Here is a 16,876-nt window from a genome sequence, read left to right as displayed (position 1 = left end):
TTTTTATGTATGTATTTATATTAATTCAAGGAATATAGATATATATAGAGTACGTAAAAAATACACGTAGTACTAACAATATTAGGATAACGTGGATATGTGGGGGAAAATATATATGGTGACGTTGCTACTCGTTTGCTAAGTGATCTATGTTTAATTACTTTCCATCCTCGATTGTTTGCCCTATAGTCATATTCTAATTAATTTATTAAGTTTTAGCTGAGTGAAATTGATGAGATAAAAAAAATCGATGAAATTTAAGTAATGTTTGTGAAAGTAAAGTTGTATGTATTCTCTTTATAAATTAACATTATAGAATTATATTATCTTTTAAGAACAGTTTAACACGTAGAAAAATGGAGCAATCTTTAAAGAATAGAGGAACTATATATTTTTGTAAAAAGAAATAAATATTTGTACGTACAAAAAATAGACATAAATGAGAATAGACAAGTGATGAGAAAATTTCAAGTGGGGAAGATTGGGAGGTGGTGAAGTTAGGAGAAAGAAAGATTGGTGGAACAATGAACACGTTGATGCATGTACATCCATATTTTGATGCTTTGTTTTGTCAAAAGTTGCACTCCTAGATTAGCTTTCTTGTTAGGAGATGAAAGGAAGCAATCAATTAAATTCTTTCCTATTTCTTTTTGTTTTGTAGGGGGATTTATTTATTTTGGATTTTTTTTTCTATAATATTGAATAAAAAATAATCAAGATTGCATTTCATATGTTTACCTAAATCTATCATTTATTTGTCATCATCTAATTTCAAAAATGTTTAGTTATTGTTAAGTTTTGTCAATGCATGTCAGTACATTAAAATATTAAATGTGTTATGCATGTAATTAAATGGGTTTTTTCTATTAAATTGTTTCACGAAACAAGGTTATTATATGTAATGCATCATCACTAAATTAAAATAATTAAATGTGTGATGCGTTTAAATAGGTTTTATCTAATGATATTAAGTGTTGAAGCTATAATGCACGGATGAACGAGAAGTTACAATAAAACTTAACATAAAATTAAAAAAAAAAAAAAGAAAATCTTGTCATTACTTTTCTGTAGATGATTATATTACTCCCTCCATCCATATTTAATAGTCACTACATAGTATATTAGTCTAAGAAATTGAGTTATATTCTTTCAGTGGTTGGCTTTTATTATTTGAAACTTTATAACTATTTGATATTAAAGCTTAAATCCTTCATCTCTTTGTTATAGATGATTTTCTTTTAACAATGTGTTAAAGTTTGTATTATATGTCCATATTTGTCATTTCATCAAAGTGTTAATATTTGTTTAAGGGCTTGGTTGCTACAATTAATATGATGCTATTGTTTTTTTTTAAAAATTGTTATATATAGTTTGAATTTAACATTAGTTATAGACAATGTTTTTGAGCTCATGTTTTACTTGTGTATGGAAAATAATTTTTTTGGTGTACAAATGATGTTTCATTATTCTTAGTGTAAACTTTTAACAATATCAAATCTTTACTTTTTTTTTTTTTTTAATTTTTTTTTTATTTTTTAACAGATAATATTATATCAACTATTTATAATCAAATTGACAAACGTAAATTATCTAGTGCTAACAAAGGGAATAAATTTTAAATCAACTAATTTTAATTTTCTAGTTTTGTGAGTAAGCAACTTATTAAGTCATTAATCAGCTAACGAATAACAAACAATAGGGTGAAGGGCCTTCCCTTAGAATCTCATGGATAAGCAAGGCCCATATCTCAACTTAAGCGGTGAGGCCCATGAGTCAAAATACGCTTCATATCCCATAAGCCATAACACCAAAGGAGGCTAAAACTATTGCGACCATAGTTGAACACTTGAACTTAACATTATGGAGTGTTTACATTTTTGGTGTTTAGAGAGTCACTACTCACTAGTGCGGTCGTGCGGATAATGAGAATCAATTTCAGGATTCCTATAATGAAAGGGAAACTCTAAATTGTCTAACGACATTATGTTATCATTAATAGGCTAATAACATATCGATTTGAACTCTACTAGAGGAGTTGGGCGTTATAAGTACTACTCGTACTTTGATATCGAAAGTTCGAGTAATTTACTTTATATTCTTATTTCTAATTTCTAACCTATTTTAGAAAAAGTGAATGAATGTAAGAAAAGGATTAATAAGGTAAGAGAGGTATAATAAAAGACTAGAAGGCAGATGGGTGAAATAAAATACAGTTGGATAAAGTAATACTCCCTCCGTTTTTAAATACTTGCTCCACTTTCCTTTTCCGGCCGTTTTTAAATACTTGCTCCATTTCCTCTTTTAGAAAGCTTTTACAACATTTAATTCATTTCTCACACTTAGTGGACCTAACATAATACTCTCTCTCCTCCTATTCTTCCACTACTTTTGCTTTTTACAATTTTTTATTTTCTCAACTACCCCACTAACTCCATATTTTATTACTTTCTTCAATTTCTCCTAAAACTCCGCGCATGGAGAAATGGAGCAAGTATTTAAAAACGGAGGGAGTATGTTGGATAAGAGGGGTAGGCTAAACTGCTAATGATTGTAATGAATAGAATGTTTTTTTTTTAATAATAGTATTTTGAACAAAAGTGATGATGAGTTAAAATTTTGAAATACCTCTCAATCTAAAGCGAGTCGAATTTTTTTGAATGGATCATCCGATCATGGGGTAACAATTGTTATTATGTCGATTTTCATGCATAAGTTTGTGTCAATACTTATAATCAACTAAATGTTTGATCAACTTATTGAATTAGTATGAGGATTTAACTTTTATTATATGATGATGATGATGATGATACAAGCTAGGCACTTTTTCTTATTTATTTATTTTACATTTACTCAATGTTTTTCCGCTATACATAACAACATATTATGTTCATGCTATCCTTATTCCTTAATGGTCATTAAAAGTCCAGATGATGCTCCTATTATTTTATATTAACCATCTTTTACTAGTAAGATTATGCTTAAGCTTACAGAAAATCTTAAATAATACATTGACATATTAAATTATTGGCAACTAATATGTAGTATGAAAATGGATCTTGACTCTTGAGAAGAAATATTTAAGTGCAACTGTTTTTCAAAAGAAAATGGAACGAAATGAGTAAGATATTCTATCAAAAATAGTCTATTATGATATCAAACTTATTTTTGAAAAGACTATAATATTAATTGTTTTACTAACAGCATTTAAAATTAATTGATTTGTAGATATGCTTATAATATGAACAAATAAATAGATGATGATCAAACATGAATTCGACAAGTACCTATCTATAAAACTTTATTAAAGTTAATTAAAACTCAATTCGCACACCTTTGACCACATTCTCACTATTAATAATACAAATCACATGATTAATAAAGTATTATATAATAAAATATTGTAAACATTTTAATATTTTATGGGTCAATGTTGAAAATTAATTGTCAAAGGTTCAAGACACAAAGATAAATTAGCGAGGGCTCAAAATTAGGCTCAAATTTCAAAGACTATTTCCTTTTTGCCACACAAAATAAAACAACGACCCCTTTCCAAAGTAAATTTTCCATACCAAATGTCTCAAAATTTACCACTTTTATGGAGCACAAAATTTAATTAGGTATAATAATTTGAGAAAAAACATGAGTGTGCTTGAGTTTCACACAAAGTACATTGTATGGTAATAAAAGTGTAAAAGTCATTGGAGTAATAAAAAGATAGCCAACAGAAGCAACCTTGAAGTAAACATTGCTCAATTTTTATTTTTCTTGTATTGTATGACAAGTTCAATTTTATGATCATCTTCCTTAATTTTGAGCTTTTCTTCTTTCCTTTAGGCGCAAGTTTGCATACTTGTTCCTCTATGGTTTATTTGGACTGGCAGTTGTTCCTCTATTTGCTCCTTATGCTGGCAAGTTGTTTTTCCACAAATTAAAAGGCTTTATTGTACTCCCTTCGTTAACATTTTAATAGCTTGTCTTGTGTGCACCTGGCCATACCATGTGGCCGTTTGTAAAGAAGAAAGTAATCCCCATAACACTGACCAAGTAATCCATGTAATACAGATCGAGTAACTCCTATATTATTGACAGAGTAACCCTACATCACTGATGAAGTAACTTCTATAGCATTGACCGAGTAATCCTTACAACACTCACAAAGTAACCCCCATGATAGTTGACCACACTGTGTGGCCAGCCACATATAAGATTTGTGTCTTTAACATTATCAATCTAAATAATCATGTTTTCTAATATCTTTATTAATCAATTTAATATATACATTTTGTTGCCACATTTGATTATAAAAGTAACCACTATTCATTTATATGAGTAACCTTGTTTATTCACAAGGTAATCTTATTTTTATTTATATAGAAGTAACCCTAATTGATCATTATGCGAGCATTGAGCAACATCAAATTATTGAATAAAAATTAATTTCATTTGGTCATTCGAGTAACCCTGGCCTCTCTTCTTTTGTTGTTTTGACTCGTAAAAAATTAATTTTACTTGTTTATTAAAATAACTCATCTTATTATTGAATTAACCCAACCTCCCTGTCTATTAGAATAACCTCACTTGATAATCATTGTAACCTCCATTACTCAATTAATTTCCTATTATGTGACGTGATCACACATCAACTAATGGTGTGGCTGACCAAGTATATGAATTTCATAAGAAGTGTAAGATATCCTCTCTTATGATCACCATCTAAATTATTAATTTATTATTATCCATTTAAATAAAAATATCCTTTTTGATTTATTGTCAATCACTTTATTGTAGTATTGATTTTGTATTCCACCTTTTTAGTTGATGAATTTGGGGAGTTTTGTTTTCCAACTAGACAAGATGATGATATGTATTAGATGCAGCATGTGATGAATTGCAAGATGTAGTAAGCGAGGGGGAGCAAAAGAAGTGGCGAGTGCGCAAATAGAGCAATTGTGTATTCATACATGTAAAGGACACGATATTTGTAGTTCAACAAGCAAGAGTCTTAGTGAGCCAAGCTAGGGGAACAATGCAATAATTATGGGCCTCGACTCCTCGAGCTAGTTTGGAGCATGAACAAGCAGTCAAGTAGATGTAGATCGAGTGGTGTAGCTTGATAGTGCGGTTGCAAGCCTTTGGAGCGTTGGTTATCGAAGGATGGGTGAACCCTGATTGATGCATAAACATGCAAAATATGAGAGTGAAACTAGCATACCAATTTTGATGTAAGCATGAAGCAAAACATGTTGGTTGCATATTGTGGCTCATAAGAAGCTAGAAGTGGTGAGATGGAAAGAAGTCACATGTACTGTTGTGGTTGAATGGTTGTAGTCGTTGAGTTCTCGAGAAGGTCATGAGAAGTGTTTTAGGCCTTCTATATATGACTTGAGAGTAACAACCAGCTCAACCAAAAGTTTTAGCTGATGGTGCGCTAGGCTTAAAGTGTGGATGCAGCATGAGACCTCTGCATATCCTACACGAAATATTCCACTTAAAAGTGGAGTGTGGATGAGATTTGAATCCGTGACCTTTATGTCATGTTGACTCTTGATACTATATTCATTTAAAGGACCAACTGAACCAAAAGTTTAAGCTGATGAATGTGATGATAGAGGGACTTAAATATGTTTTATACTCTATCAATAACTCCAACTAACATATGCTATGTATTCATCAATTCATTTGCCAATAATAAATCCAATACTTTCAACCAACTACCTATATTTATAATATTAATAAGAATTCATTTTGAAAAATAAAGTTCTTTATATATATCTATAATCTATATGCATGTAATCATGAAACAAAGAAACCAAAACAAGCCCTTTTATCCATACCTTTTGATCATCATATTTCAATCTAATAAAGAAATTAAAGAAATTATTATGCAATGTTAGGATAGGAGAAAGAACAGAAGTTAAGTGTAAACAATAATATCATGACAGGTACAAATATATGATCAATAAGAAATTATACATTATTGTTCATCAGGCACTCGTGTCTAAATGTTTCATGATTACCACTAAGATCATGAGTTCATGACTTAATTATAATTAATTAATTCCAACCGAATGATTATAATCAAACAACTCATACATCAGTTTTGATAATTTAAGAGAGACTTTCCGACAATGAAGATGACTAAGGTTGCAATTTCAAAGCTATTGGAAATTTATTTGTTTAATTGCTTCTATTTAACGCAATTAAATTATCTTCATTAGTTGTCAGAAAAGCATTGATAATGTTATTGACTTAATTAATACTCCTTAATAAGCAATGTGTTTTTAGTTATAGATTGCTTTTAAAATTGATACATGAAAAAATATTTTCCCTCATTTATAAATTTATTAAAAATGCAGATTTGAAAAAATAGGTTCTGATTATACATACTACAACATTTTATGTGCAGTTTTTTTATTGTTAATGAATATGAAAAAAATTATGAAAATAGCATATTAATAAAATAATACATATAATTATGATTCTAACATATCCCACTTGATTTTCCCCACCTTATAAATTAGCGCACATATTAGGTTAAAGTTTAGTAAAAAAAAATAATAATAAATAAATAAAAAAAACTCATATCGTAAAAAATAAGTTTATATCATATCAGATAAAAAAAATAAAGTTCAAATAAGCAAAAGTAAGGTGAAATGTTAGCCAACATAAGGTGAACAAATAAAGTATTTCATATGTCAATCTTAATAAAATCTGAACTTAAAATCAAGAGCGAGCTCACAAGCCAACAATTCAAATTCAATTGACATAATTCCAACTCATTTGAATCCAAACCATTCACAAGTGACCCTATTCACTAATTCACTCCCACCCCACCTCCCACCCCTAACTACAAGTAAAACCATAATTGAACACAAGACAACCATGCACAACAAAAATCACTTAATATCACTAAAAAGTTAACATTATTGCATGCATAGTACTCACTCTTTTACTCCTTTACAACCAAAAATTTAAAAAGATTCGACTATAAAACTTAGCTAGACTCCTATCAAGTAGCTAGTGTACTTGTGTTCTCACTTAAATGAAGGTTAGTTAGTTACCCTCAACTTTAATTTCTGAACGTAGCATGTGATGGAGGAGACATAATCACGGAAAAGAGAGGATACCTAAAGAAATTGGATGGTTTTTAGTAGAACAAACAAGAAAAGAGGTTAGATTCAACTAGTTTTTTGTTTGCCTCAAAAAAGTAGTGATGCTATTACTTTAAAGTTTGTTTAATTGTCCCTAGCTTCTTAATTAACCCATCATATCTATCCATTAATTAAATAATTAATTATTATTTTATGCAACTTCTAAGTTCTAATAATATAAGTACTAGATTTGTGAAAAAAAAAAAACCTCCTTGAGCAGCTTCCCTGTGTGATATAAGTTCTAATAATAATTAATTCTCTAATTTATCCACCGTGTGGGTCCATGTGGCCTATTTAACACATTTTGTTTCTTTCAAATTAAATATGTAAGGAGTATCTAATGATAAACAAAAATTAAGTAGTGGTGGGCTTATTTGTTATTTCCATGGATGTTGGGGGGTTGCTAATTAGTGCTTAGCTGTTGGGTCCAACAAATTATTATTTAATAATCAAACTTACTAAATAATACTTGGAGGTCCAAGATGTCACATACTTATTAATGTTCAACAATTTGGAATAATTTTGTTCATTGTTAATATTCCATATTGATAGAATGTAATCTTAGTTTAGTCGTTTTGCATATTAATTAATTATACTCAATAATTACAAAATGACTATTTTATTATACACTTGAGTGTACTTACCATACATCAAAGAATTTTTATTGTTTTGCTAAGCTAAAAACTTCTTACGAATAAAATTTGAGTGTGTTGTGTACGTGATACACACAGATGCATAATAGACAATCTAAAATATAATTGATTTGATAATGCTAGTGTATGATCTATCAATTTTGCCTTTTGAAACCAGGGTGTGTTGTGGTACCCCTTACCATTATTTGATGGAATTAGATGTGATATGTTACTAGATTTATAATTGTATTATATTAGAAAACAATAATAGATGATCAACTCTTGCTAAAAACAGTTGGCTTAGCTTTATGCCTTACATATTGAAGTAGAAGAGAACTTTAAATTAAATTAGTCTAACTTTAATTTGTTTTCTTGTCATTGTTGCTTTGGGACCTTGTTTTGGTGTCTTTATATTATGGCCCTAGTTTAAAGAGGCTTCCTAGAAGCTTTGCTTGCTAACCCAACTGAATTTAATCTGGTTGGAATTAAAACTGTGGAGGATATATCTCTTCAGTCTCTTGTGAAAATGAACAGTGATCATTTGGTTGACTTAATAAAAAGTCTTGTTAGAAAAAACCAATTAGGTTCGAGTTTTTTTATCGGATTGGATTGGACCAGACAAACTCTCAAAAAATAAAATATATAAACCTGGAAACCAAAGTGATTTTTGTCGATCAGATCTGCCTTTCTAGTCTTGTTAACCGGTCTAGATTAGATTTTGGATAATTATTATTGGATAACCCTAGTAAAGAAATACGAGAAAAAATGTAACTTTCATAGAAGTTGAAAATGTATAATTAATTGGTCAAAACAATGACTTAAAAAGTCACTTATCTCACATAATTAAGTAATTATATCTCCTACTTAAATAGAAGAAATTTTATTACTCCGTATTTACTTTTTCAAAAATTGTAAATCTAAACCATTGATCAATTAAGGAATTATGGTGAAGATCAATAAAGGAAATTGAGTCACGTAAGATATAGTCGTAAAATTTAATTTTCAAAGTTAATTTGATCACCTGTATTTCAGTATAGAGAGTAACTACAACTATAAAAAAAGTCTAGCTACTTTTTCAAATAGAAACAAATTGCGCACCCAATCCTGCCTATCTAATTAAAACTCTCTCGATAACATGTGATCTCGAAATTCCATTCCTTCAACCTTAATCAAACCAAACAACAGGTCATCTAGACGAAGTAGTACACTTATCCTTAAAACTCCAAACAATCCAAAGTCTAATAAAACCACCCATTAAACATATGCGATAATTAAGACGTATTATTCTACTAATCTAGCACTAATGAAAAACATGAACTAGACTATGACATAAGCAAAGATATAAATGTCGGCCAGCATGAAAACAGTTAAAGGCGGACAAAGTATTTCTTGTCAAGTTATGTGTCCCCACTTTGTTTTCTTTCTCATTTATAAATTAAATTTCATAAAAGTAGTATTTAATTAATTATCTTATTATATAAAACCCTCCTTCACAAGTTTCCCTCTAATTATATTATCCTCTTAATTAAATTACATAGTTATACATATATATATAAATACCAACAACTTATATATTTTCCTCCATTGAAGCAAACTCTAAAAACCCTCCTTAAAAAACGTCAATAGTACGTGTGTAATTAAGTAATTAATTAAGAGTGTGTGATATAATTATATATCAAGGCTTTTATTAAAAATGGGAAAAAGAGAAGAAGATGATCAACATTATTCATCGTCGTCTTCATCAACTGATAGTAACGTTAATAGTAATTCGTATGCTCTTAATCATGTACAGAGTAATTCGCATTCTATAGCTTCTCCATCGTACAATAGCGCGACGACAAGTTTCAATAATGATTTTGGTAGCAAAGATTTGAGCACTGATCTTAGATTGGGTTTGAGCATTTCTTCTCATGGCTTGTCTTCCTCTTCAAGGTAATTTTTGTTTCTGTTTTTCTCTTCTTTATTACTTAATTTTTTCTGTTTTTTTTCCTTAGAGTTTTCTTTATTTTTGTCCTTTATATTTTTATTATGATGAAAAAGTAATTATTCCGTAATAGAGAAGAATGAGATCAATCTATTTGAATGTTGAAATAAATACTTGTATTTGTTTAGTCGTTCTATTTGCTTTTTGTGCGCATGTTAACTATAAATGTACGATAACTCATGTGATAAGTAAAAATGTAAGAGGTAGATAGAATTATTGCATGAAAAATTATTTCTTCTAAAGACAATCCCAAATAAATAATTATTATAATTGGATTCATTTAATTTGTAGATGAATAAGTCGTGCTTTAAACTATGTAACAAGTCACCTCATATAACGCAAAGATAACCAATCCTTCAAACAATATAAGTTACTTTTTACATCTAAATAAATTTTTTATAATTTTTTTAAAATTAAAACAATATGTTGAACATAATCTATAAATTTGTTTAACTAGGTGCCAATGTAGTTACTAAAATGATACTATAAAAATTTCCTAAAAGAACATCAAACTAATTATAAAGTAGATTTAAGGAAAAACTTGTGTGCCATAACTTTAACATGCATGTGGATCTAACTAATAAAGTGGCCAATTGATAAATGCAGTATTTTCATATTTGAAGCACAAAAGTCTTTTTTTACCTCTTTTAGTTTTTAGTTAGGACAATCGAGATAGTGATTGGTGAAAGGACGAAAAAAAGGAAGGTTAGGCTAAATCCTAAATATTATTCTAACCATTATAACCTCTAAAATGTCCAAATTAACCAACAAATAATGCATGTAAATTTAATGCCTAATTTGAAGTTACAATCTAGAAGAAGCTAAGATTTTTCCATTTGAAATGTTCAAGTGGTGTCAATAACTTCTAAATGTTTGGTGCAAAGTCATGAAAGATATAAACTAACATACATATTAAACAAGTTTTCCTTTTTTGAGACATACACTAATCAATTGCAAGACCATATAGACACTAACTACAATAGGCTAATACATTCGTGTAGGACATGCCAACATGTTATTCTCTTAGATAGATTAGGTAAACTTTACTACCTTTAAAATATATCTTCCTAACTTTTTTAACAGACTCGCCCATTTTCTTAAACAAAATCTAGATTCACCTCTATGCAAAGCCGAAGATGAAAATTACCTCTTAATTTAAGATAAACTTGGACGACCAATCCATATCTACAGAGTTGGACCATCTTTGATATTATCTAATCTAGAAACTAAAATAAAAGTTGCATAAAAAAATTATTAGTTATATTTATATGTTTAATTTATTTGTTGGTTGGTTGGTTGGTTGGTTGGGCTGATGATGATAAAAAATGGTGAATAGGGGGCAGTATAGTGACTGGCCACCAATGAAGGCTTCGTTGAGGAGCACGCTTGCAGCAGAAAAATCAAATAACAGCCGGCCTCGAAGAGAAACTTTGTTTGTCAAAGTTAGTATGGAAGGCATTCCTATTGGTAGGAAACTCGACTTGTTTGCTCATCATGGTTATCATAGCTTGATTACTACCCTTGTTCAAATGTTTAGGACCACTATTCTTTGTAAGTGTCCCTCATCTATACAATCCAATCCCCTTTTTTATGTTTTTCCTTCGATCTCGTCTTTATGAAGTTTCTTTCCATGTGCAAGTGGTCATTTGGTTAGATATATGTAATGTTGTCAGGAAGTTGTGACGTCTTTGAAATTTTTGAAAGTATTTAAATCTATGTGGTTCGGAATAAGTAGCGATTTTTACACTATTTGAATAGTTCGACTTAAATAGAAAAGTTTGATACGTAACTTATCACATTTAATTTTTTACGATTTAATTTTTTTAAAAAAATTGTTGAGTTTTATATAAGAAAGTACAACTTTATGGGCTTAAAATGATCATCTTTTTTTTTTTTTTTTTTTTTTTTTTTTTTTTTTTTTTTTTAATGTTTAAACTAAATGAATATGCTCTAATAATTACAATACTTACTTTGATTTTTGGTGGCATAAAAACAGCTTCCGATGTAATTAGCCATGATTCGCCAGAAAATTGTCATATTCTCACTTATGAGGATAAAGAAGGAGATTGGATGATGGTTGGAGATGTTCCTTGGGAGTAAGTAGTTTCATCTTCCTTTATAAGCTCTATATAATTATAACTATAGTTAAATAATTATATATTAGGACTATATACTACTACATTACATAGAAACGTTAATACGCCTAAAATCCTAATCAACATTTATTTTAAAATTTTTTTAAGAAAAAAAGATAAAAGTATTCTAACATTTTTTTTCTAATGGTGCTTATGTTACTCATTACACTAACAAAATCCACGTACATTTTACAATATTGAAATTTGAAAAATACTACCATCAAATTGTAACAATCAGTTTAATTTAAAGTTCAAAATTAATTCTATTGAAATCAATATTTCAGCTTTATTTTACAATGATTGAATATATATACTTTATATTTAATTAATTTGGTGTGTTTTATTGCATGCAGGATGTTTTTGACCACAGTAAAAAGGCTGAAGATTGTCGCATTTGAAAAATGCCAATAGTGATTGCTTCCTTGCATGCTGAGCAGTTGAAGAAACAAAACAATTTTGACTAATTTAATCTTTTAATCTCTTAGAACCCTAACAAGCTAAGTAACAATTTTCGTTTGCTAATGGTTAACATCCCTTTTTTTTTTTTAATTTTTTTTTTTCGCATCAGTAATGTAATATGGTTGATGTGGTTCACTATGTATATTCTGAATGTTATTTTGAATTCTACTCCCTTCTCGTTTTAAAAATCAAAGCTAAAAAGGCGATTATAACTAGCAACTTAGATAGTTAGATTTATAAATAAAATGAAAAATAAATGGAATTTTGACTATCTTGTACAATCTATTTTAATGCGAATGTACCTAAAGTTATACATTGATTATTGAATAAACTTGTATACGTACTACTGAATACTGTGAAGATCTAAACTGACTAATAAGATTCTCGCAATAGGATCGGATTAGAGGACACAAGTATAATACAACTAATTCGATATGTGCTACCCTTTCTTTACTACTATCCTAAATATAACTGATTTTTATATTTCCAAAAGGTTTTATTATCCTTAATTAAGTACATGTCAAGCTAGCTAGTTTATTCGATTACCATAATACATTAATACATTCATGATCGAGACTATTGTTAATTATTTGGCTTGGCTAATGTACTTTTAATTTATACATGCATTAGGAGTTATGGCCGAGCCTTATTTATTTCATCATCATAAAATAAAGGGAAATTCTACATGGTGGCCTCATACTCCTATTTTTTCTACATGGAAGAAGATCTTTTTTCGATTCTCTTAAGTGGCACCCAAATTTATCTAATTTTTTTTCAAGTGGCCTAATCTATACTTAGTATTTAAAAACACAAACCATAATTTTTCATATGACACATGTCATCACAAGTCACTCAATACCACATATGACACATGTCACCCCTTTTAATCTTTTTGTTTAAGTCTTAATGTATTCCATAACTTGCAAATTCAATTAAGAAAATGAAGTGTTTCATTTCCCTCATAATAAAATAAAGTTGAACCAATTAATATACTTCACATAAACATATGAATTGAATTATATAAAAATTGTCTTTTTAATTCCTAGACTTAAAACATAACTTAAACTAATATGTCATTTCATATCCTACAATCTTCATGTATATATACGTAACTAAATTTCATTATCTTTTTCCATAGTTCTACCCTCATTTTTTTTCCCCTTTAAGTTTTAGCAGTGAAACAATTACTTCGTATTTCATATCAAAAGTTTCAACTATTGAAAAACATACCTACATAGGAAATAACTTAGGTAAGAACCCGTGCATCGAACGGGCCAAAAGGCTAGTTGTCATTAAATGGGTTAACCAACTCCTAAATGGCTCATTTAATTTTCTAACTTAATTAGACAAATATAGACTAACCTACCCCTGAATTAATTCATTCCCTCCCCTTTTTTTTTATCAGTTTCCCGCCTAACATCAAATCCCCCTTTATATAATATTTCCCTCTTCCAACTCATTAGTTAGGGTTTCATCTGAAACTGCAATCGAAAAAAAAGCCTGTCCATGAACTTTTGAGGAGTGTGTTTAAGGAAGAGGGGCACATCTGATGGAAGTTTCAATTGGGTAAGGATGAAGCTCTGCAATTGCGACCCTCCCAAAAACGCTGAGGTTAGGTTTTCTGATTCCATAGCAATCTTAAGAAGTAAGCCATACTACAAATGCAGGCAAAAAAATCAGAGGTTGCGGGTTTTTTGACTGGGTTACTGAAGATGATTGAGTTTTTATGATGCTTCACCAAATTCAGAGATTGTTGCAATACATAACATGGTGGAAGACCTTTCTGTTTGTTGCAAGAGGGTTATAAAATTGCTATTTTCATATTAGTGATTTTGTTTTTTTTACATGAAATGATGTACTCAGGGTAATGAAGGAAATGGGTAGTAGCAAGTAGGTGAATCCTAAATTGTATGGGTTTTATGAATGAAGCTATGTAATTCAATTAAGTATAAATAAAACTTGGGTTTGGAATTTTCTTTGTCTATTACATTTAATGGATGTTTATGTATGGTATTTTCTTTGGTTATGTTAATTTAGCCCCTAATTTATTGAAATATGTTACAAAACAATTTGAACAACAAAATTACACTTCAAATAATCTCTGAAATGCCAGATTGAAAAGCAACTGATATGTAAATAATATTGCACATAAATATGAAATCAAAAGCCTGTTGCAATGTCAAAAAACAGGGCATTAAAGGATCTAGTCAAAATACAGATCATATATGTATCTTAGGGTTGTAGGGAATATTTCAAACATCCCAAACTTGAATCCGCTGTGATCATGCACTTAAGCATGGTGGCGTCCAAAGGGAAGGAAGCTAGAGTAAAAGAGTCGCCAACAAGTTTTAGGAACTTGTAAACCGTTCACACTCCTTCACAATCCATGAGATTGCTAACTCCATAGTGGTCTGGAACCATAACTGGATATTCGGGGATGAAGTTACGAATCCAATCTAAAGAGAATCCAATCTAAAAGAGATTGAACCCACCCTAAAATAGGCCTCTACTTGATTCTTCTCATATTCATGTGCGCTTTCTAACTAACATGCAATCATTAGGTTAACCCTAAACCTTTTTAATCTATGTTGGTTGAATATTAATGCATGCACAAACAAATTTATTATTGGCGATCAGTTGAACTAAAATCATATTAGCCTAAACCAAATTATTAATTATCTTATTAGGCGTGATTTCAAGACAAATTTCCTTTAAACCTGCATAAAGGCGTGATCAAGCAATAATAATAATAAATATATAATAAGCAACATAATAATAATAATAATAATAATAATAATAATAATAATAATAATAATAATAATAATAATAATTACAATCATCATCATAATAATAATCCCAATACAACATAATAATATTAATAGCAAGATCCTAGGCATGACACTAACAAGATTAATAACAAACCCTAGCATGTCACTAAGCATTAAAGATCAAAGCTTTAACCCTAACATGATACTAACATGATATTAGAAAGAATATGAAACAACCTAAACATGATACTGGAAAACAATAAAGACATCCTAACATGATACTAGGAATATAAATTAAATCTAAACATACTTTCTACAAGAATAGAAAGTAAAAAAATTAACCACTTTGATGCCTCGTACCTCATTCTAATAACAAAATACACGCGTTAGTAAAGTTCAATAAAAATATTAAATCAAACAATTAAATTAAAGCATGGTTCTCTTTACTATATTTGGGCAAGATTCATCCTCATTCCAGCTTTGTACTTTTGTCTTCTTGTTGAAAGTCTCACCATACACATTCTTCTTATACCTATTCAAGCATGGTAGGCTAGGTTAGCAACACTAAAGAAGATTTCAATCAACATGAAAGCAAGTTGCAAAACAACAATTATACCTTCTAAAAGTGTTAACACAGGCCTGCATTTATCCACACCCAATGTGGAATTGAAACTCTCTACAAAGTTGGTCTTGTTTTCATCATTGCATATCTTGGGATCAAATTTGTGCCTTGTCCACCTTGGCTGGTTCCCCAAATCAGCCAACCATTCACAAGCCTTAGGATTTACTGCCTTGATCCTATCCATGGCCTTTTTTAAATGTGAAAGGAGATGTGGCACTGTAGGCTAACTAGAAAAGTGAATGCATCAAAGGGTCAGGAAATGCTCCTTTCCAATTTGCACTAAGTGTTTGCAACAATACAACCTGTCCACCTCAGGCCATATCTCAGTCAGTGCTGGATCTATTCCCTGCATACAAATACACAAACATAAGATGAGCTATTGGTTGCAATATATTAACATCAAAGTATTAATACCAGAGCAAGCTTACTTTTTGTCTGTCTGAAATGATACACCAGCCATTACCCCTCCCAGAATCTTTTTCAAGTGCCAAAAGAAGAACTTCCAAGTGTCAACATTTTCCTTGGGAACTATATCCCAAGAAAAGGGAAACAGTTCATTGTTTCCATCTACTACCACAGCAGACAAAAGGACCCCACCAAAATGTCCTTTCAAGTGGGCTCCATCGACCCCCACAAAACTCCTACATCCTGCAATAACACCATCTATGGAAGCCTCGAATGAGATGAATATAGTTGAAAGGGTGAGGGCTGGATCAGGTGGATTAAGTTGCTTCCATACTGCAGATCCTGGGTTGGTTGCTTTCACCATCTCACAGTACTTTGGCAAATGTCCAAAGGAAGTATCATTCCCACCATTTATCTCCCTCAAAGCCACCCTTCTCATCTTATAAAGGGTACTAGTTGCCATATGCACCGCCATATATACTAAATAAGAGCTCATTAAGTGTCTTCCCAAAGATGTCATTATTAGCCCTTATATCTTCCATTAGTTTTTCTACAGCCCATTTCACAGTCACCAAGAGATTTCTTTCATCTAAACCTCTACAAGTATGCTCAGAGTACTTTATGCTCTTTATTGCCCAAGTCACTCCATCTGGTGGCCTACGTACTTAAATGAAGTCTCCAATTACAATGTAAATCAAGACATGAAGTAGTGAACATCCT

General features: G+C 30.2%; 2 protein-coding genes across 2 annotated transcripts; one reads left to right on the top strand and one right to left on the bottom strand.

The window, feature by feature from the left end:
- The first annotated feature begins 9,277 nt into the window (after window positions 1-9,277).
- LOC145609085 (auxin-responsive protein IAA31-like) lies at window positions 9,278-12,561 on the top strand. The gene is made up of 4 exons (XM_081664649.1): window positions 9,278-9,715; window positions 11,104-11,318; window positions 11,764-11,863; window positions 12,256-12,561. The coding sequence occupies exons 1-4, from the start codon at window positions 9,477-9,479 to the stop codon at window positions 12,311-12,313; spliced, it is 612 nt and encodes a 203-aa protein (XP_081520775.1). The 5' UTR covers window positions 9,278-9,476; the 3' UTR covers window positions 12,314-12,561.
- A 3,434-nt stretch (window positions 12,562-15,995) lies between these two features.
- On the bottom strand, window positions 15,996-16,595 carry LOC145607280 (uncharacterized). The gene is made up of 2 exons (XM_081662991.1): window positions 16,215-16,595; window positions 15,996-16,097 (listed from the first exon to the last, which is right to left on the bottom strand). Exons 1-2 carry the CDS (start codon window positions 16,593-16,595, stop codon window positions 15,996-15,998), a joined length of 483 nt encoding a protein of 160 aa, XP_081519117.1.
- Between the last annotated feature and the right edge of the window lie 281 nt (window positions 16,596-16,876).

This window comes from Chenopodium album, chromosome 23, assembly GCF_948465745.1.
Source record: "Chenopodium album chromosome 23, dcCheAlbu1.1, whole genome shotgun sequence".
NCBI classification, from domain to species: domain Eukaryota; kingdom Viridiplantae; phylum Streptophyta; class Magnoliopsida; order Caryophyllales; family Amaranthaceae; genus Chenopodium; species Chenopodium album.
The sequence above is the reverse complement of the archived record's forward strand: the minus strand, read 5'-3'. Positions and strand labels throughout refer to the sequence as shown.

Excerpts from the sequence above, each read along its gene's own strand:
- LOC145609085 (XM_081664649.1), top strand. The coding sequence starts at position 9,477 with ATGGGAAAAAGAGAAGAAGATGATCAACATTATTCATCGTCGTCTTCA. Across the intron at positions 11,319-11,763 it reads GTTTAGGACCACTATTCTTT|CTTCCGATGTAATTAGCCAT; the intron begins GTAAGTGTCCCT and ends GCATAAAAACAG. Across the intron at positions 11,864-12,255 it reads GTTGGAGATGTTCCTTGGGA|GATGTTTTTGACCACAGTAA; the intron begins GTAAGTAGTTTC and ends TATTGCATGCAG.
- LOC145607280 (XM_081662991.1), bottom strand. The coding sequence starts at position 16,595 with ATGAGAAGGGTGGCTTTGAGGGAGATAAATGGTGGGAATGATACTTCC. Across the intron at positions 16,098-16,214 it reads TGAAAAAGATTCTGGGAGGG|GGAATAGATCCAGCACTGAC; the intron begins GTAATGGCTGGT and ends ATTTGTATGCAG.